The sequence below is a fragment of the Octopus sinensis genome, linkage group LG15, assembly GCF_006345805.1.
Source record: "Octopus sinensis linkage group LG15, ASM634580v1, whole genome shotgun sequence".
Lineage (NCBI taxonomy): Eukaryota > Metazoa > Mollusca > Cephalopoda > Octopoda > Octopodidae > Octopus > Octopus sinensis.
Genome location: NC_043011.1, coordinates 11012139 through 11034176, shown reverse-complemented (window position 1 = coordinate 11034176; position 22038 = coordinate 11012139). Strand labels below are relative to the sequence as shown.

General features: G+C 39.7%; 1 protein-coding gene across 1 annotated transcript in view; it reads left to right on the top strand.

Moving 5' to 3' along the window:
* Positions 1 to 22038, top strand: part of LOC115219740 (coatomer subunit beta) — an 86344-nt gene that overhangs the window by 61806 nt on the left and 2500 nt on the right. Inside the window, exons 16-23 of the mRNA XM_029789965.2 lie at positions 2534 to 2605; positions 5578 to 5733; positions 7931 to 8020; positions 10075 to 10161; positions 13405 to 13549; positions 14066 to 14185; positions 17434 to 17669; positions 18391 to 18546. Coding sequence (XP_029645825.1) covers positions 2534 to 2605; positions 5578 to 5733; positions 7931 to 8020; positions 10075 to 10161; positions 13405 to 13549; positions 14066 to 14185; positions 17434 to 17669; positions 18391 to 18546 — 1062 coding nt within the window. The remainder of the gene's footprint in view (positions 1 to 2533; positions 2606 to 5577; positions 5734 to 7930; positions 8021 to 10074; positions 10162 to 13404; positions 13550 to 14065; positions 14186 to 17433; positions 17670 to 18390; positions 18547 to 22038) is intronic.

Sequence of the window (22038 nt, the reverse complement as noted above, 5' to 3'; positions counted from 1 at the left end):
CTTATATAACTGTTAGAATAGAGGGATAATACATATAGATTGTGAATATATACCAGGGAATTTTTGAAGGCAGCAAGCTGGCAGAATTGTTAGCATGCTGGATGAAATGCTTTGCAGGATTTCACCTATTGCTATATTCTGAGTTCAAATTCCACCAAGGTTGACTTTGCCTTTCATCTTTTATAAAATGGTGGTGCCCCAGCATGGCCACAGCTCGTGAGCTGAAACTAGATAAAATGAAAAATAAAATGAAATGATATGTATATAAAAGTCATATTACTAATGAAAAAGTTAAATTTATCAGCGTACACATTGTTTCTCTTAAGCCTAGAGTCATTACACTCGATTATGTCTTGGTTTCCATGACATTTAAGTAATTGAGAGTACAAGACTCCCACGTACTCCATCACAGGGTTAATAACCAGCTGCCCCATACAACTAAGTGTACTGCAGCAATGTGAAATAACACATGCTTCCCATGTACCATCACAGCTCATTTATAGCTCTTTAAATTCTCTTTATTCTTTAATAATATTGGCTGTGCTTTTAAGTGGTAATTTCTAAACAAAAGTGCCTACAGTGAAATTATCTTTTTTGTAGCTTTTGCACATCCGAAAAGCTATCAATCTTCATAAATCATACCAATTTATTTGCCACACTAAAATTTCTTCATACCTTCAGGTGTAAGGTATGTACCAAGAGCACAAGAGACAAATTAGTAGTGGTAACTTAAGATTCTATTAAATTAATGATGAATAAATTAGTAACCTCTTTTTTTATAAATATATTTAACAAATATATATACAAGTATAAATATATTTAACAAATAAAAGTTTATAGCTACATACAGTTAGAACTCATTGATGCAGTTTTCATCATGCTTGCTTGAATACACAAACTAAATAGTTGAAATAAATGCAATGTAGACACAGGTATACGTATATTAGACAATTCACATTAAACAAGAATACAAACATAAACATATATGTTGTGATGCTGGAATACAAGTTGAAATATAACTTATGTGTGTAGTTAATAGCATCTGATACAAAAGGGGGACCTAACAAATCATCATCATCAGCATCACCATCATTTAACATCCATTTTCCATGGGTTAGACAGTTTAACTGGAACTGGTAAGCCAGAGAGCTGCACCAGGTTTTAGTCTGATTTTGGCTTGGTTTCTACAACTGGATGCCCTTCCTAACACCAACCATTCCAGGAATGTAGTGGGTTCCTTTAATGTGTCACCGGCATGGGTACTTTTACATATCACCTGCATGGGTGCTTTATGTGTCATTGGCACTGCCGCAACTACAATTTTGCATAGCTTGACAAGTCTTCTGAAGCACAGCAAATTGCCAAAGGTCACGATCACTTATCTCCACATCCATGAGACCCAACATTCGCAGATCATGCTTCACCACCTCGTCCCATGTCTTCCTGGGTCTACCTCTATAGGTTCCTCCCACAGTTAGAGATTGGCACTTTACACAGCTGTCCTCATCCGTACATATCGCATGACCATACGTACGCAAATGCCTCTCTTGCACACTACGTTTGATGCCTCTTGTGCCCAGTTTTTCTCTCAAAATTCTTACACTCTCTTGTACATGCACACTGATATTGCACATCCAGCGAGGTATACTAGCTACATTTCTTTCGAGTTTTTGCATGTTCTCTGCAGTTACAGCCCATGTAACATGGCTGCTTGCACACAGGCATCATACAATCTGCCTTTGAGACCTTTTGTTACCTACAAATGGAGAATCTCTCTTGATTTGCCCAGAGGAAGAAAATCCAGCACGCAAGTAGAAACACAAGTACATAAATATTGGAACACATACATGTATGTATATGTAGGTATGTACATATATGTTCACACACACACACACACACACGGGTATATTTTGCAGCGTCCAGATGGCTTATATGGGGTGCATGGCATTAAGAAAGGGCATCCAGCCATTGAAATCATACTGTCAGATCCAATTAAACTGTGCAACCCATGCCAGCATGGAACAGGGACATTAATGATATTAATGATATATCTACATATATAGGCGCAGGAGTGGCTCTGTGGTAAGTAGCTTGCTAACCAACCACATGGTTCCGGGTTCAGTCCCACTGCGTGGCATCTTGGGCAAGTGCCTTCTGCTATAGCCCCGGGCTGACTAATGCCTTGTGAGTGGATTTGGTAGACGGAAACTGAAAGAAGCACATCGTATATATGTATATATATATATATATATATATGTGTGTGTGTATGTGTTTGTGTGTGTGTTTGTCCCCCTAGCATTGCTTGACAACTGATGCTGGTGTGTTTACGTTCCCATTACTTAGCGGTTCGGCAAAAGAGACCGATAGAATAAGTACTGGGCTTACAAAGAATAAGTCCCGGGGTCGATTTGCTCGACTAAAGGCGGTGCTCCAGCATGGCCGCAGTCAAATGACTGAAACAAGTAAAAGAGTAAAGAGAGTATATATGTATGCATACAGATTATGACATATATTTATTGTCTTCCGGCTACAGGCTTTTATTGCTGACTGCATGTTGCTCATGGCAACTGTTATACATCTTGGAAAGTCAGGACTTCCTACAAAGGTAAGCAACATTTTCTCTCATTCTTTTTTTTTCTCTTTCTTTTTCTTCTTTCATCATTGATTTCTGCTTTGATTTACCATTAGAACATGATGTGTACTACTAATTATTAATGAAAGTTTCATTGATGTTTTGCAAAGTCATCTGGATTACATTGTGTAGACATGGTTTCAGGTTCAGTTCCACTGCGTGGCATTTTGGGTAGGTGTCTTCCACTATAGCCCCGAGCCGACCGAAGCTTTGTGATTGAATTCGGTAGGCGGAAGTTACTGCCGTGTGTGTATGTGTGTGTATAGCTGCTCAGTGCCTCTCCGAAAGAGAGAGAGAGGGAGACCATGTAAACTTATCTCAGAAAATGATCTCTTCTGTCTTGGATAACATATTTGAAAACATTATAATAATATTTGTTAAAAGATGCTAAATTACTCATTATGTAAAACATACTAATTATAATTATGTAACATGCATAAAAATTGGTTTTAGTGTTAGATTAGAACCTTACACTAAAACATTTTATTTATATCTCCCTAAGTAAAAATGCAAGCCTGGCAACTAGTTTATTGCAATGCGGAATTTTCTTCAATCATTAATTGTTGATTCTACATCACCAGAATTCTGGGATTTATTAATATATAAACGTTCTGGCTGAGATAATTTGTGTTGATCCGACCATATCTAAGATGATGAAACTGAACTGGATCAAATGTTGATCATTCATTTATTTTACCTAACAGTAACTGGCCTGACAGTGTTTTAGATATAACACATAGGTGGTGGTCTTAAAGATCAGTGGCCAGCTTACATTTAGCTGAGCTCACTTGTAGATCCTACAAAAGTCATGGTACTACCCTTGTTTCTGACTAACTCGTATAACTTGTGTAAGACTGCAACCACATGGCTGAAACAGCTAAAAGAGTGTGTGTGTGTGTATTTGAAATCTTCAAAGCACAGTCGAACCAATTCTACTATATGGCTCAGAAACCTGGACGTTATCAAAGAAGATTGAGAGGCGGTTGGATGGAACCTACACTCGCCTCCTTATGAGAGCTCAAAATCTCTCATGGAAGCGCCATCCAACCAAAATGCAAATATATAGGAAACTACCACCTGTGTCATCTCTTGTGAAGGGTAAGAGAGTCCAGTTTGCTGGACATTGTTGTAGAGCTGAAAAAGAGGTAATTTTTACTCTTCTCCTCTAGAAGCCATCTACTCGCAATACCAGAGGGCGCACACTCTCCTACCCTGATGTAATCTCCAGGGATACAGGCATCCAGCAACAGGACCTCCGTAATGCCATGATGGACCGTGAAGTCTGGTGTAGCATGGTAAATTCCATTGTCTCAACCACGGTCGAACAATGATGTTGATGATGTGTATTTGTGATTATACCACTAAATAGCTGCTCAAACAAGAAGGAACAAGATTGTTTATTATGCATTGAAGCGTTATCATCATCATTGTTTAAAGTTCATCTTCTATGCATGCATGGGTAAGATGGTTGACTGGAGCTAGCCAGGTAGAAAAACCACCCTAGGCTACTGTGTCTGTTTTGGCAGGGATTTTATGGCTTGATGCCATTCCTAACACCAACCACCCCACAGTGGACTCAGTACTTTCTATGTGGCACTAGCACAAGTAAAGTTAGTTTTGGTATGAGTTTTACAGCTGGCTCCCCTTCCAAATGCCAACCATGTTACAGTGTGGACTGGATGCTTTTAACGTGGCCACAGCACTGCTAGGGTAACCAAGTAACTTGCAAGACAAGGAGTTATAAGAGATGCAGGACATTTGAGGAGGGGAACTTGTGTCAGCGGATGAAAGGTTAGAGTGTGATAAAGAGACAGAAACAGATGCAAGTGTCTTGCCACAACAGGGATCATTAGAGGAGGTGATCCACTATTAAATGATGAAAGGTTATAGTGTAACAGAGAAATAGAGAGGCAGAAATAGGTGTCTTGTTATTGAAGAAGTACATGGTTACCTATTGAGAGAGAGGTACAAGAAAGAGGCCAGAAACAAGCGTGCTGATGTAAAGGTGATACTTGGTTACCTAGTCAGAGGAAAAACAAGAGAAGAGAGAGTAACCAAAGGGGAAGAGAGAGAGAGTAGGAAACGACAAAAGTGTAAGAGAGAGCAGAAGAGAGATAGTCTAGTGCTAGGGTATACTCACAAGTAACAAGAATATGAGTGTAGAACCTGGTTAGGAAAATAGGGTGGGGCTGTGGGGAAAAACAAATACATTGAGCACAGCAGTGAGGGCAAGAAAGGGGATTGAAAAGCAATCGTAATTAATGAAGAGGAAATGTGAGGAAGAGAAAGATGCATTTAGAAGAGGAGTTGTAGTTCGATTTCTTAAGGTAGAATGGATGTAAAGTAGTGTTGTTACATGTGGGTTGGACATAACTCTTTTAGCACTCAGTTTCATGTCGTCTAACATCTCGGTCCACTGTCATTTCTTCCATCATTTCATCATTTTTCTGGGTTTCATGTTTCTGAGCTATTCTTATAGATAGCTGAAGCTTCCCCAATAGGCTTGTCCTGAAAACCATTGATTATCACATTGGTGTTACTTAAAGGACTAAATTCTCACTTGACTTTTCTTGCTTCTCTTCATTTGTGTTTAACCCTTTAGTGTTCAGATTATTATGTCAAATGTGATATTTGTTTATTTATATTGTTTTGAATTAATCATGCATTATCTTGTAATTTAGAGATTTCAGTGATGCTATTTTTTAGTTTTAGAATGACATGGTAGGGCTGAGGTGAGAGGTGAGAGCTGGTCAGTTTCAATATAAAACAGGTTAAATATTTTGGCTGGATATGGCCGGTTTAAATGCTAAAGGGTTAATCTGTTTCATTTCTTTTGTGTTTATCCTGCTTCATTTCTTTGTTTTGACATGCACTTTGAGCACATCTTGTGTCTTTGACAACACTAGCCCTTCATTATATCTGACTATCTGCCCCCTCTTCACTAGCCTATCACAGATGACGATGTAGACAGAATTGCTGTTTGTCTCCGTGTTTTGGCTGAGAAAACTGAACTGATGAGTGAAATCTTCAATCAGAAATGTCGTGGATCCCTTTCTGTGATGCTGGCAGCAAAAGTGGAAGAAGAAAAAGTCCAGGTGAAGGTATGATAAACTTCTCTTTCTTCCATTTTCATAATTTCTTTTGTCTTTTAAAATTTCTCTTTCTATTATTTCCTTTTACTCTTTGATCCTCTCTTCTTTCTTCGATATATTTGATAAACAATTGGTTGTGAATGAATACTAAATACCGACTCATAGCTATGGTAAGACCTCACCTGGAATTTGCATCACCGGTCTGGAACCCCTATCTTGCCCAGGATATCAATCGTCTGGAAGCCGTTCAGCGATGTGCAACCAAATGAATACCCTCCATCAGACATTTGCCATATCCTGAACGCCTTACTTCCCTGGGCATGGACACACTGAAACTCCGACGTCTGGCAGCTGACTTGGCAGACACCCATAAAATTATCAACCATCGTACCAACAATAACTCTGAGCACCTTTTTAAACTCCACCCATCTAACACCCGTGGACATATTTACAAAGTCAGAAAACAGTACAGCTCCCATGATTTTAGGAAACATTTTTTCATGCTGAGAGTTGCTGAAGCATGGAACAGACTGCCGGCATCAGTTGTTAGTTGTCAGAGCACTGCATCCTTCAAAACTTCCATGCTTCCTGAGATTCGCCAACACTACACCTGACTTTCTCCCCTCCATACACACACAAGCATGTATCTGATTCATGCATTGTTCGCTTTCCAGACATTTGTACATTATTGCATATACTCTGACAAGTTGTGGTGCACCTGAGCACTGTATACAATAATTTCATTATATATTATATTATAGAATGTGTCACTCAGTAAGAGCTAGTGGAATTCAATGACACAAGACAGTTTGGAAAACAAAAGCATGGAAGCTGACAGTATTAGCTGAATTTTTATAAAATTTAAACAGTAATAAAGACAATTTATATTGGAACACTACCTCATTTAAAGATTTAACAAAAAGTTAGTATCATCATCATCATCATCATCGTTTAACGTCCGCTTTCCATGCCAGCATGGGTTGGACGATTTTGACTGAGGGCTGGTGAATCAGATGTCTGCACCAGGCTCCAATCTTGATCTGGCAGAGTTTCTACAGCTGGATGCCCTTCCTAACGCCAACCACTCCGAGAGTATAGTGGGTGCTTTTTACATGCCACCGGCACGGGGGCCAGTCAGGCGGTACTGGCAATGACCTCGCTCGAGTCCTTTTACACATGCCACCGGCACAGGTGCCAGTAAGGCGTTACTGGTAATGATCACGCTCAAATGGTGCCTTCATGGTGATGTAAAATGAGGAAAATGTTGTTGCGCTTACATCGACAACTTGATTGCAGACACAGACCTGGAATGTATCCAGGACATCAAGGCAGTGAAGATGGGCTGAGACGTGTGGCAGGTGAACTTTGTTGCTGCGACCTGGGCTGGAACCCAGTCATAATAATAGTAATTCTAGCAGATATAGTATGTAATTTCAAATCCTATGGAAGATGGAAAATAATTTCTTTCATTGTGTTGGGTTAGAAATAGCTCTAATAATTTAATTATTATTCATATTGCTTAATGTATGCGTTTTGTTTAAGCACTTTTTGGCTGCAGTTTCTCATTTGACTTCAATGACTGACTTTGTATAGTGGAAACTAACCTGTGACACTTCATCTATGGTGGAAGCTCAAGTGATCGTAATGGCAGCTTTCAGCTCCACCTGATTGCTGGGATGCAAGCAAGTCTTCTTTTTAACTCTCCTAATAGTTTCTCTATATGGTTTACTTGACTAACAACACCATTAGATCTACATTATGGTTTCAGTAAAATGCTTGGCAGGCTACTGCTAATCATCTGCAGATTTAAAATCGAGATAACTGTCGTTCTATTTATCCACCTATTTACTTCTGTATCTGTCATCATCATCATCATCATCGTTTAACGTCTGTTTTCCATGCTAGCATGGGTTGGACGGTTCAACTGGGGTCTGGGAAGACCGAAGGCTGCACCAGGCCAGTCAGATCTTACAGTGTTTCTACAGCTGGATGCCCTTCCTAACGCCAACCACTCCGTGAGTGTAGTGGGTGCTTTTTATGTGCCACCGACACAGGTGCCAGACGAGGCTGGCGAACGGCCACGCTCGGATGGTGCTTTTTACGTGCCACCAGCACGGAGACCCACTTACTTTCTCTTTCTACATTTCACCCATCTATCTAAGTATTTCAACTAACAAATGTGTTTATACTCTTTCATGTACTGCAGGCAGCAGAAAAGAAAGCTGTGAAAATCCAAGCTGACCATCCAATATCATTTACCCAACTAACTTCAAGAAATGATTTGGGAACTACTGAGGTATGTTGGGGACTTTGTTTTTTAATTTGTTTATTGTTTATCTTACAGTTATATGTAATAAATCCTGCTTACTTGAAATTAGCTTCAAACAGGTTCTATGAATATCTTGTTTATATTTTTCTGTAGTTCATCTTCATCTCTGCATTTTTTATCCAACTTCTTCACTGTTTATAACCAGCATTCTAGCAAAGTACCTGATACAGAAACATTTTTGGGTACCCTGACCTTAAACAGGATAATAAATGTTATGTTTCCAAGAGTACATGTCTGGAAATCCCACAAATTGGGGGATCAAAGTTTGGAAATTTGTCAAATGAAACTGGGTCCTACCATGGATTTAGTTTTTGTATGGAGGATGAGGGGAAGAGACTATAATGTAAGCCAACATGGCCTTGATCTGGAATTTATCCCTTCTACACAATAATCAGAGCCATATATTATTTTTTGACAGGTTTTTCAGTTCAATCAAACCTATGGATTTAGAAGCTGTGGCAACATATATAGTGATTACAAGTAATGTGTTGCCATTGGGTATAAAAAAAGCAAAGTTTAAAAAGAGAGATGAAATAATCCAGTGGCAAAAAGAAAATTTGCTGGTGACTGCATACAGAGATAGGAGGCAAATCAATTTTCTATCTACCTGTGCACAACCACATGTGGATGAAAATGCCACTCCATCTGTGAACCTCAATTATAACAGGTATATTGGTGGTATAGATTGGCTGAATTAAATGATAAGCTATTATCCATTTGGTGGATCAGAAAATAAATGGTAATGGTACCTGGTTTGGTGTATAGTAAATATGTGTATTGTTAATGCATTTCTACTATATACCAAATCCTTGGCTGGAAAGGATTGCTGCTGGAAGGCCATATGTGTGGCTGCAGAATTCAGCTCCTTCTCATATTAACTGGAATGAGTCAGAAGTGGTTGTTGAAGAATTTCCAAAACTTCATCAGCCCCAATTTCCCGGCCTCCTAATTCCCCCCAATTGTAATCACAATGGATTATTGTATGTGGGGTGCAGTTGTGAAAAACATCAACTGCTCTGCCTGCAACATGAAGACTGAACTGATATCCAAGATGAGTGAGGTGTTTGAAGATCTTCTCGAGGACACAGTGAGGAGCTCCTACACCATGTTCTGGAGCCATCTTGAGTGCATAGTAGAAGCTGAGGGAGGCTACTTGGATCTTTTTGGTTTGAACAGCAGTTTTTAACTTAATTTCTAGGTAACTAAACACTTTTAAACTTCGTATACTGGTAGAATGTGTTTATAAAACATCTTTTTCTCTTGGCGTTCTTGAGAAAATTCTATAGTTTGTAAGATATTTGTTGTTTTTTTTCTTCAATTTCTGCAATTTCAACCAATCAGTGATGTCTATTGAGGTGAAAACATTCTGTGCCGTATGAATATGTCCCTCGTTTAAGAAACAGATTGGGTTTATTTACATTTGTGAAGAAAAAAGATACCCTTCTCCCCACCCCTAACCCTAAAACAGATTGAAATGCAATAGATCGATTCTAGGGTCATCATTATGGATGACAATTTCATATGACACCGCTAGAAAAAACTGCCATTCAAACTGAAAAGATCCGGCTACTTTGAGCAAACTGTTATCTCCCAGCAATAATCTAATTGATATTTTTTTGATCTTTTGAGATACTTTTATTTTTGGCTGGGATATTGTGTTTTCTTTCCTTTTATGCAAACTGTCAAATTTAGCCTGAACACCTTGTATAGCACACAAAACAGTTTGTTTTCTCTCTTTGCCTTTTCTACTGCTACTACAGTGGCCTGTACTCTTCAGAGCTGGCTGGTTCCTGTGTCACATTCATTCAGGCACTCCTAGCCACTTCAAATTCTGTATTTCTGCAACCAGTTCCCTCCATGCTCATGTCTTTCCTGCAACCATTGACTTTCTTTTGTTCAGAAACAATGTTGACTGTTTCACTTTTGCTAGTCTTAGAATGCCTTTCAGGACCTCTGGCACAGCCTCTTCCTCCAAACCAGTATAATAAAGATTTTAAGTGTCACTAATTCTCTGTTTCCAGAATATGTTTGAATTAACTTTGTCACAAGCTCTTGGTACTTCTGGCAAAAAGGACACTGACAATATTGGATCATCAAAGTTGAATAAGGTATATTTACTTGTTACTTATTTATTTCCTATACATGATATGAAATCTTTATTTACAACACCCTAATGATAGAATGGTAACAGACATTCCTGGGCCTAATTTGTGTGTGCTGACAGTAGTGTTAGACTATGTCAACATATTTCTATGACAGTTACCATGTTCTTGTGTTTGTAGTGTATGGCAGAATTAGTATTGATGTAAGCAATTTTAGCAATTATGATGTTGGAAGTATTATATTTTAGTGTTTTTGTAATGGTATGTACATAGGATATTGTTAAGTGTCATTGTTGTTTAGCCCAAGTTAGCTATGCTCATGACCACATTATCCACTGTGTTCTCCAATTTTTAAGAAATGGTGTCTGAAGAAATTTGACTGCTATTTCTTACAAGTTGAGCAACCATATAGAAGCTCCTTCATTTACTGATATGATGTAAAATATTGGTCTAATAATGTAATCCTAATAATATAGTATTATGTAGGATAATATGGTGTAGTATATTAGTATAGTAATATTGTTTAATGTAGTGTGGTATGGAGAAGTTAGAGTTTAGTTGTATAGGGTAGTATATGTAGTATATTATATGGTAAAATTATAAAAGTATATTATATAGTAAAAAGGCGGCGAGCTGGCAAAAATGTTAGCACGCCAGGCGAAATGCGTAGCCGTTACGTTCTGAGTTCAAATTCCGCCGATGTTGACTTTGCCTTTCATCCTTTCGGGGGTCGATAAATAAAGTACCAGTTACACACTGGAGTCAATGTAATCGACTTAATCCGTTTGTCTGTCCCTGTTTGTCCTCTCTGTGGTTAGCCCCTTATGGGTAGTAAAGAAATATATATAGTAAAATTAAAATTACTGGTATAAAATATGTAATAAGGTAGTTAAAATACAAGTGCACTATATAGAGTACTTAGGGAGTGCAATTGCAGTGAGTTTTGAATTAAGAATACAGTTGTAGAGAATTAGGTTGTTTCAGTATGTAACACAGTATAATTCTGATTAAAAGTGTAGTAAAAGCCGTAGAATAGAATCTAATCATTATTACAGTTCCAAAACATGGGATATCTATAGCCTAGTCCTGGTGTAGATGATAACTTAAGTATATTTAGACACTAAATAGCTCTAGCTATCATGTAGTTATATGATGTTGGTAAAAGAAGTAGTTATAGTGCAATATAGTACATAAGATGCCTCTGGTATATAGCTTTATATTATTTATTTAAGGTAGTTATCATTCTGTTGAATGTGTACTTATAGTTCTTGTAAATAGCATAATGAGAATTTTGATTTATTAAGTAATTAGGTGGCATACAGGAGTGGACAATAATCTAAGTGTTCAGTGGTGTGTTTCCTGTTCTCTGCTCTGCAGTGGGGGTTCCATGAATTCTTAACTCTTAAATGGTCAAATCTAAATATTGCAGTGTAGGGGCAACTCATTGATCAAGTTGAGTGATTTTTTTTAGCTTACAGGGCACAATCCAAATTCCTCCTGTTGGAATTTAGGTTAACACTTATGGCATTGGTCAGGACACAATGGTGCATTCCTTTATGAGGTATTCCTATAAGACAGAAACTAGTAAAGGCGGCGAGCTGGCAGAATTGTTAGGACGCCAGGCGAAATGCTTATCGGTATTTCGTCTGCTGTTACGTTCTGAGTTCAAATTCCGCCGAGGTCGACTTTGCCTTTCATCCTTTCAGGGGTCGATAAATTAAGTACCAGTTACACACTGGGGTCAATGTAATCGATCTAATTTCTTTGTCTGTCCTTGTTTGTCCCCTCTATGTTTAGCCCCTTGTGGGCAATAAAGAAATAAGAAACTAGTACTGAGGTAATAAGCAAATATTAAGTGTGGTAGACTTGTGCTGCTGACGAGCACCTGAACATACCAAAACAAAGAATAGATCAAACTGCTCTCTACGGTATTGTTTGGTAAGAGAAAATGACTTTAAAATAAAAATACCAGAGGGAGGCTGTAGCAAATTACTTCTATTATTAAATTATGAATATAGTTATAATTTTTTTGTACTAGGCACAGGAGTGGCTGTGTGGTAAGTAGCTTGTTTACCAACCACATGGTTCCGGGTTCAGTCCCACTGCGTGGCACCTTGGGCAAGTGTCTTCTACTATAGCCTCGGGCCGACCAAAGCCTTGTGAGTGGATTTGGTAGACGGAAACTGAAAGAAGCCCATCGTATATATGTATATATATATATGCGTGTGTGTGTTTGTGTGTCTGTGTTTGTCCCCCTAGCATTGCTTGACAACCGATGCTGGTGTGTTTATGTCCCCGTTACTTAGCGGTTCGGCAAAAGAGACCGATAGAATAAGTACTGGGCTTACAAAAGAATAAGTCCCAGGGTCGAGTTGCTCGATTAAAGGCGATGCTCCAGCATGGCTGCAGTCAAGTGACTGAAACAAGTAAAAGAGTATTAATATTTTTTTTCATTATTTACATCTACACCACATTTTGACTACTTTAATCTTTGACCATCGTAAGATATCTTATTCCTGAACATTATACGACATGTACATTGTGCTACACATAGACATATATGTAGCATGTCATAGCATAATGGTCAAGAATATTACTACCTTTTGTTTAGAAATAAAGATACTTAGTTCAAATCTATTTTAGTATGTTTATATTCTAGAGTACGACATCTAATGATGGGAATCTACTAATCAAACCGTCATCATCATCATCATCGTTTAACGTCCGTTTTCCATGCTAGAATGGGTTGGACAGTTCGACTGGGAATATGGGCAGCTAGAAGGCTGCACCAGGCTCCAGTCTGATCTGGCAGTGTTTCTACAGCTGGATGCCTTTCCTAACGCCAACCACTCCGTGAGTGTAGTGGGTGCTTTTTACGTGCCACCTGCACAGGTGCCAGACGAGGCTGGCAAACGGCCACGATCGGATGGTGCTTTTCATGTGCCACCGGCACGGGGCCAGACGAGGCTGGCAATGACCACAATTGGATGGTGCTTTTTATGTGCCACCGGCACGGGGCCTGACGAGGCTGGCAACGGCCACAATCGGATGGTGCATATCAATATAAATATTTAAATTAATATAGAAATTAGATACTGGACTAAAAATTAGATAACAACAAAATACCAAACTTCAGTTAATGTTTTATTGTTATTATTTTGTACATAGTAGTGTGTGTGTGTGTTTATTTTATTTTCTATGAAATCAGTGTGTATTTATAAGGATGCATGTATTATAATGATATTTCAGGTGACACAGCTGACAGGATTTTCTGACCCAGTTTATGCTGAAGCCTACGTTAATGTGAACCAGTATGACATAGTACTAGACGTGCTAGTTGTCAACCAGACTGCTGACACACTTCAGAATTTAACTTTAGAACTTGCCACACTTGGTACGTCTTCCTCTCTCATCTTTGATTCTATATATATATTTCCAGTGGTAAACTGGGTCTAAAAATATTGGTTGCCAGGAGACTAAGGGGGCCCCACCTGCATCTACAATGCTATCATTTAATTTTTTTTTTTTGTTAAAAGTATTCTTTTCAACTGTCTACAAACACAGCCAGGCTGAAATAATTAATGCATTCTTCCAGGAGTGAATAAAAAAATTCTCAAACTTGAGGGGATGGGCCCCCATATATGGATTCTAATGGCACAGGGGCCCACTTGCCATCGGACAAGCTGGCAACCTGGCCAGTCTGCCACTGTATATTTCTTCTATGTATTTTCATTCTAATCATGATTTTCTCTCTCTGTTCCACTTCTCTTATATCGTTCTTCTATCCCTATTTCTATATGTGACCCAAAAGTCTGTCTATTTCTGTCTTATGTCCTACTGCTTTTATCTTCTCTTCTTTCATTCCATAAACCAAGATGTTAACCACTTCCTCTTCCTTCCACTTTTGCAGGTGACTTGAAACTGGTTGAGAAGCCACAGCCAGTGACCATGGCCCCTCACGATTTTTGTAACATAAAGGGCAATGTGAAAGTTGCTTCTACAGAGAATGGCATCATTTTTGGTAACATTGGTATGTAAAAGTTCTATTCCGCCTCCCTTCAGTACTCATATTTCCAAATAAGTATGGATAGGATTTACGTACAGTATATCACTACTTCTTAGTTTTTGCTTAACAAGAGGCAATCTATGCAGTGGAAACACCTCTCCTCATCTGCTCCAAAGAAGGTGCAGGAGTGGCTGTGTGGTAAGTAGCATACTTACCAACCACATGGTTCCGGGTTCATTCCCACTGCGTGGCACCTTGGGCAAGTGTCTTCTACTATAGCCTCGGGCCGACCAAAGCCTTGTGAGTGGATTTGGTGGACGGAACCTGAAAGAAGCCCGTCGTATATATGTATATGTATATATATGTGTGTGTGTGTATGTTTGTGTTTGTCCCCCCGCCATCGCTTGACAACTGATGGTGGTGTGTTTACGTCCCCGTAACTTAGCGGTTCGGCAAAAGGGACCGATAGAATAAGTACTAGGCTTACAAAGAATAAGTCCCGGGGTCGATTTGCTCGACTAAAGGCGGTGCTCCAGCATGGCCGCAGTCAAATGACCGAAACAAGTAAAGAGTTAAGAGTAAAGAGTAAGTCTTCTTAGACATCCTTTGCTCAGACTGCTATTTGAAATTATTCTTGTGGAATAGGGAAACAGTGATGGTCAGATACTTCACATGTACAAGGCAACTTTAGTGTCATTGTCATCATCATCATCATTTTACATTTGCTTTCCATTCTGGTGTGGGTTGCACGGTTCAGCAAATATGATTGGTCAGAAAACCATGTCTTGCCACAGTGCCTCAGTTATGCCCTTCCCAACAACTGTTTTACGAAGTGCACCGAGTGCATTTTTTCTATATCATTGGCACAATTAAAAAGTACTGTCAAACCCTGTTTTGTCTCTGCTTGATTTATCAACCACTTTACAGAATGTACTATGAGGGTCAGCCGAAAAGTTCATATGCTCCCCAAGTTACTCTCATGGAATGTGATCAAATGAGGTTTAGTTTTTGACATAATTCCTTTTACAATCCACACACTCCTTCCATAGTGTTGCAGCACCTGGATTCTATTGGTGAAGAAGCTTTCATTCTGTTGATCAAAAAAGTCATTAACAGCAGATATGCTGTCATCATCACTACTATACTGGTCCCCAGCCAAGTGTTTATTGTTCATGTTGGGAAAAGATGATAGTCAAATGTGGCCAAATCAGGAAAATAGAGAGGGTGATCAACCAGTTCAAAGGCAGTCATACACAACAGCCATTGAAACCAAGAACTTGTGTGCTGGACCATTGTCCTAATGAAAGAAGACCCTTTCATCAGTTTTCCTGGGCATTTGGTCTGGATAGCTTTTCATACCTGCCTCAGCAAGTTGGCATAGTACTTTCTGTTGATAGTGTGACCCCTTTGAAGATAAGTCAATGAACACAATGCCTTTTGCATCTCAAAAATCTGAGGAAATCAGCTTCTGTGCAGATAAAACAACGTTGGCCTTCTTTGGAGTAGATGAGGAGAGGTGTTTCCACCGCATGGATTTTCTCTTTGTCTCCTGCCCAAAGCGACGAATCCAACACTCTTCCTGAGTTAGGAAACGTTCACAGAAACCAGCTGGATCTGCCTCAAACAATGTCAGATTTTCTCATGATGTGATCAGCTTGGTGTGCTTCTGAAGAGGTGTCGGAAGACATGGCACTCACCAAGCAGAAACCTTTGTCATGCTAAGTTCATTGTGCAGAATATCCTCAACTCTCATGGAATATGTTAACAGCAGTGGCTGTGGTAAGTAGCTTGCTTACCAACTACATGGTTCCGGGTTCAGTCCCACTGCGTGGCATCTTGGGCAAGTGTCTTCTGCTATAGCCCCAGGCCGACCAATGCCTTGTGAGTGGATTTGGTAGACGGAAACTGAAAGAAGCCTGTCGTATATATGTATAAATATATATGTATGTGTGTGTATATGTTTGTGTGTCTGTGTTTGTCCCCCTAACATTGCTTGACAACCGATGCTGGTGTGTTTACGTCCCCGTCACTTAGCGGTTCGGCAAAAGAAACCGATCTGAGCTTACAAAAGAATAAGTCCCGGGGTTGAGTTGCTCGACTAAAGGCGGTGCTCCAGCATGGCCGCAGTCAAATGACTGAAACAAGTAAAAGAGTAAAGAGAGAACATTGGCTATTTAATTTATGGTCAATCACCTGTCATCCATCACCATGTGGTGATCACAGTCAATGTTTTCCTTTATGGTGGCAGTTGCAAGATGTCCAGACCTTAGGTCATCTTCAAGACGCTCCCTTCCCTTCCTAAATTCAGCTACTCCCTATTGTACTATTGATAAAACTGGAGCATCATCCCCTAATATAGCAACCATGTCAGCATGAATGTCCTTGGGGGCTAAACTCTTTTCAGCAGATTTGTTTTCTTTTCTTTGCTAACACCTATTTCTTTATTACCCACAAGGGGCTAAACATAGAAGGCACAAACAAGGACAGACATAGGTATTAAGTCGATTACATCAACCCCAGTGCGTAACTGGTACTTAATTTATCGACCCCGAAAGGATGAAAGGTAAAGTCGACCTCGGCGGAATTTGAACTCCATTCTATGAATTCCGTTATGTAGGTGTTGTGGTCACTACATCATGCTTTATAGGCACTACTCTCTTCCCCACTAACTAACTTATAAAAAGTAAAATAAGAATGATTAAAATAAGAATGAGGCGCAGGAGTGGCTGTGTGGTACGTAGCTTGCTAACCAACCACATGATTCCGAGTTCAGTCCCACTGCGTGGCATCTTGGGCAAGTGTCTTCTGCTATAGCCCCGGGCCGACCAATGCCTTGTGAGTGGATTTGGTAGACGGAAACTGAAAGAAGCCTGTCGTATATATGTATATATATATGTGTGTGTATATGTTTGTGTGTCTGTGTTTGTCCCCCTAGCATTGCTTGACAACTGATGCTGGTGTGTTTACGTCCCCGTCACTTAGCAGTTCGGCAAAAGAAACCGATAGAATAAGTACTGGGCTTACAAAGAATAAGTCCCGGGGGTCGATTTGCTCGACTAAAGGCGGTACTCCAGCATGGCCGCAGTCAAATGACTGAAACAAGTAAAAGAGAGAGTATTCAGAATCTGTATCCACCAGCTTGCTGAACTGAAGTAATACCATGGTTAACCATGGATTTAAAATCCCAACCTACTTGTAAGTAATCTAACATTTTATCCTTAAGTGTGGTCTGATGTCAATATTCTATATTAAACTTTGTTTCTCAATTTCAGTCTATGATGTGACCGGAGCGGCAAGTGACAGAAATTGTGTTGTATTAAATGATATTCACATCGACATTATGGACTATATAGTACCAGCTAGTTGTACCGACACAGAGTTCCGACAGATGTGGGCTGAGTTTGAATGGGAGAATAAAGTTGTGGTCAACACCAATATCTCAGAACTCCATGAGTATTTAAACCACGTGATGAGCTCCACTAACATGAAGTGTCTTACTCCTGAAAAGGTAACATCAGTTGTTTTTGTTTTATTGTCTGCTGTTGTTGTTTTGGTTTATTGTCTGATGAGATTGAATGTAAGGTGTAGTCTACTACTATGGTATATTGTGTATATTGTGATGTGGTCTAATGATAGGATATAGTGGGATGTACAGGTATTGAACCAAAGTTCAGCTTGGCTTAACCCTTTCATTACCGTATATATTTTGAGATGCTCTGTGTTTCTTTCAATTACTTTAGATATAACAAAGAATTTAGTAAAATAACTTCAGCTAGTGTTAGGAATGTAAATTCTGACTAAGGTTTGGTGGTAGATTTGAATTCAAAACTTATGAAAACAAGACATTTGTACTACAGAGCCAGAGGTGGTTTCAGCTGGGTTGGTATCAAAAGGGTTAAGAATTGTTTCTCTATTATATATTTTAACCTTTTCATTACTGTATTTAACCCTTTCATTACCGTATATATTTTGAGATGCTCTGTGTTTCATTCAATTAATTTTAAATATAACAAAGAATTTAGTAAAATAACTTAGTTATCATTAAGCTAGTGTTGGGAGCATAAATTGTGACTAAGGTTTGGTGGAAGATTTTAATTCAAAACTTATGAAAACAAGACATTTATATTACAGAGCCAGCGGCGGTTTTGGAAGGGTTGGTATCAAAAGGGTTAAGATATACCATTCCTACATACTTCAACTAATGGTAACTATTTGTTGCTCATTGTTAGGCACTTTCTGGAGAATGTGGTTTTATGGCAGCCAACATGTATGCCCGGTCTATTTTCGGAGAAGATGTCCTAGCCAACCTCAGCATAGAGAAGCCAGCTCATCTTAGTAATGATGCACCAGTACAGGGTCATGTGCGAATTCGAGCTAAAAGCCAGGTAATTTGTTTTTCCATTTCTTATTTCATTTTTGTTTCATTTGTTTGTCATTATCATCACCGTATATTTTCCATGTTGCTATGGGTTGGATAGATCAGAAGACCATGTTAAGGTGATACATTCCATTTCTGGCATGGTTGTTATAATCAGATAGTATTTCTAACACCAGTCACATTATGGAGTTTACTGGGCTTATATTATCATGGTTGTGGAGGCACAATAGCCCAGTGGTTAGGGCAGCGGACTCGCGGTCGTAGGATCGCAGTTTCGATTCCAAGACTGGGCGTTGTGAGTGTTTATTGAGCGAAAACACCTAAAGCTCCATGAGGCTCTGGTAGGGGGTGTTGGCGATCCCTGCTGTACTCTTTCGCCACAACTTTCTCTCACTCTTTCTTCTGTTGGCCTGCTCACTTAGCCAGCAGGGTGGCGTCATTTAAAAGGCTAAAACAATGCGAAGCGCATTGTGACCAGCGATATTATCATGGTATCAGCAATTAGAGGTTGTCATTTTCTTGATGCAACCAAAAAATCCTCTCAACCCTACATTGTCTTTGAATACTAACCATTTTAAAAGTGCACTGGATGCATCATATCATTGACATTGCAAAGGTTGCTGTGTACCTTATGAGAATAAGGACTCCTCTCTTCTCTTCTCTATGTGGTCTTTATATTTTTCAGGTGACCAAGAGTATGAATATGAGTGTAGTGGGATGGTAGGAGGTGAGCTCAAGGCGGTGAGCTGGCAGAAACGTTAGCACGCCGGGCGAAATGCATAGCCGTATTTCGTCTCCTGTTACGTTTTGAGTTCAAATTCCGCCGAGGCCGACTTTGCCTTTCATCCTTTCGGGGTCGATAAATTAAGTACCAGTTATGCACTGGGGTCGATATAATCGACTTAATCCGTTTGTCTGTCTTTGTTTGCCCTCTCTGTGTTTAGCCCCTTGTGGGTAGTAAAGAAATAGGTAGGAGGGATAGAGATAGGTACACATTGGTCTGTTGTTAGTTTGTAATAGGATAGATAAGTAGTTTGCTGAAATAGCAATAAAGATGTATCATAATGATAACAGTGAGTGGTGGATAGCAACAGAGGTGGTGATAGTAAGAGTTGTAGGTGTCAAGTAAAAGTCACATGGGGCCAAGAGGCAGGGCTAGAATGATGGTTAGCAGTAGAGATTGTGTATATGTATATATGTATAATAAATCTGTATATGATGGATTCTAGACTCTCATGTCAATTTTGGTATATGAACATCTAGTTGTTTAATAAACTGGACAGCCAACTCATTGAAATAGCATACCAAGTGGCTGAATATTCCTGAGATACACATACCCTTCATGTAATTCTCAGGTAGAATCAGTATGATTAAATTACCAACAACTTAAAGGCCACTAATAACACCATCTGCCTGGCACTGTTTGGGCTCTGCAAGGACCATCAGGCAACCACAGACCCAGTGACAAGACCACCAACAAGACAGGTCTGCAGAGCCAATGTTGCCAACAACTACTGAATCTCCTGCTTCCTCTGATCAAAATGTCCCTGGATGTGTGTGACAGCACAGAAGATCTCCTCAGCAGCTTCAATGAATGCAACCATGCCTACGACCTGATAGGATGCATAATAGGCAGTATGGTTGTAGTATCATCATGCCCATCCATTGATGTTGGTTTTGCTGTGGAGAAATATGTGGAGGTGATTAATTATAGAGCAACATGGAGTTTCATAGTGTTGACACAGAAGAAATGGGCTTTCTCCTGAGACTGACAAGATTACTTAGATGAACATGACCTTAGTTGTTTCTGCCCCACTGTGTCAATGAAAGGTAGACCCCCTACTATAATCTCTATGGCCAAGAATACTCCTAGAGAGAGATGGAATGGGTGGACCAAACCTATGCAGACAACCAAAAACAATGATCAGTTTAAAAAGGTCACACGTGCGGTGGGTGAAAGTACCAAAATCACATTCTAGGCCACATATTTAAGTTAAATAACAAGATAAACATCCAAGAGGAAGGTGCAGTCATCAGTGTCAGTATTGCTGGCAATGTGGCTAACCTATTTATAGTATGGTGTGATAGGAAACGCAAGGAGAAATTAACAGAAAATTCTATGACCCTTATCATGTACTCCCGCTATGTGGATGATATCATAGCCAAAGCACCCCAACAAGACAATCTTGATGATCTAGAAGCTAATGCTATGGAAAGCATCCAGCGAATAGTCAACTCCTTCCACCAGAGTATTAAAATAACAAGCACCCAGACTATAGGCTACTGGTTTTAGACACAGAACCCTGACTGGAAACCAAGAAAAATAAAGTCCAGATCTTTCACTCCCATTGTACCAAACTCATGGCAGACTTGGTGAGAGTCATGATGAATGTGTCCCACATATGCAACCATATAGAATTGGAAAGACACGTACACCACTTCATCTACTGCATGCAGTTCTCTGGCTACAACCAAAGGGACAGGATTAGAGTGTACAAAGGAGCCAGGGCTAAGTATAAGGCCATCATAGAGAGGATCTGCCCGCTATACAGGAGTAATCATGGAACAGTGCAAGGGCCAACTCATGGTATGACAACAAAAAATATCAGTGTCATGTTTGTTGATGCTATCCCTGGCAGCAAGCCAGCATACTTTTTTAGAAAAACACCAGATAAGGCCAATCTACTGATTAAAATAATAATAATAATAAACATTGTGTACAGTGCTCAGGTGCACTACAACTCATCTAAAGTGCATATATAATCAGGTGTAGTTTCGACGGATTTCGGAAAGCATGAGGGCCTTAAAGGATGCAGTGTCATGGCAGTCAACAGCTGACGCAGGCAGTTTATTCCATGCTTCAGCAACTCTGAGCGTGAAGAAATGTTTCCGAAAGTCATGGGAGCTGTGTTGTTTTCTGACTTTGTAGGCATGTCCACGTGTGTTAGACACATGGAGATCAAAAAGGTGTTCAGTGTTGTTATTGGTGAGGTGGTTGACAACTTTGTGGGCGTTTACCAAGTCCGTCGCCAGACGCCGGAGCTTCAGTGAATCCATGCCCAGGGAAACAAGGCGCTCAGAATATGGTAGGTGTCTGATGGAGGGTATGCGTTTGGTTGCACGTCTCTGAACCGATTCCAGGAGGTCAATGTTCTGAGCAAGATAGGGGTTCCAAACTGATGATGCGAATTCCAAGTGTGGTCGTACCATAACTGTATACAGTTTTAAATAGATGGCTGGAGAGCGGCTAACAAAAGTCTTGCTGAGTGATGCCAAGACACCCTCGGCCTTCTTGACAGAATGGTCTGGTGCTCCTATAAAATCCCTGATCTGTAGAACTTATCCCTTCGATAGGTCCCCATGTATGGGGGAACAATTGTATAGTATGTAGGATGAACCCACAGGTTAACTGTAAGGTTAAGAATATAGCATATAGCTTATGGTGTACAGAGGGAGAATACAGAAACAAGACAACTACTTACATTGGAGAGACAGCATG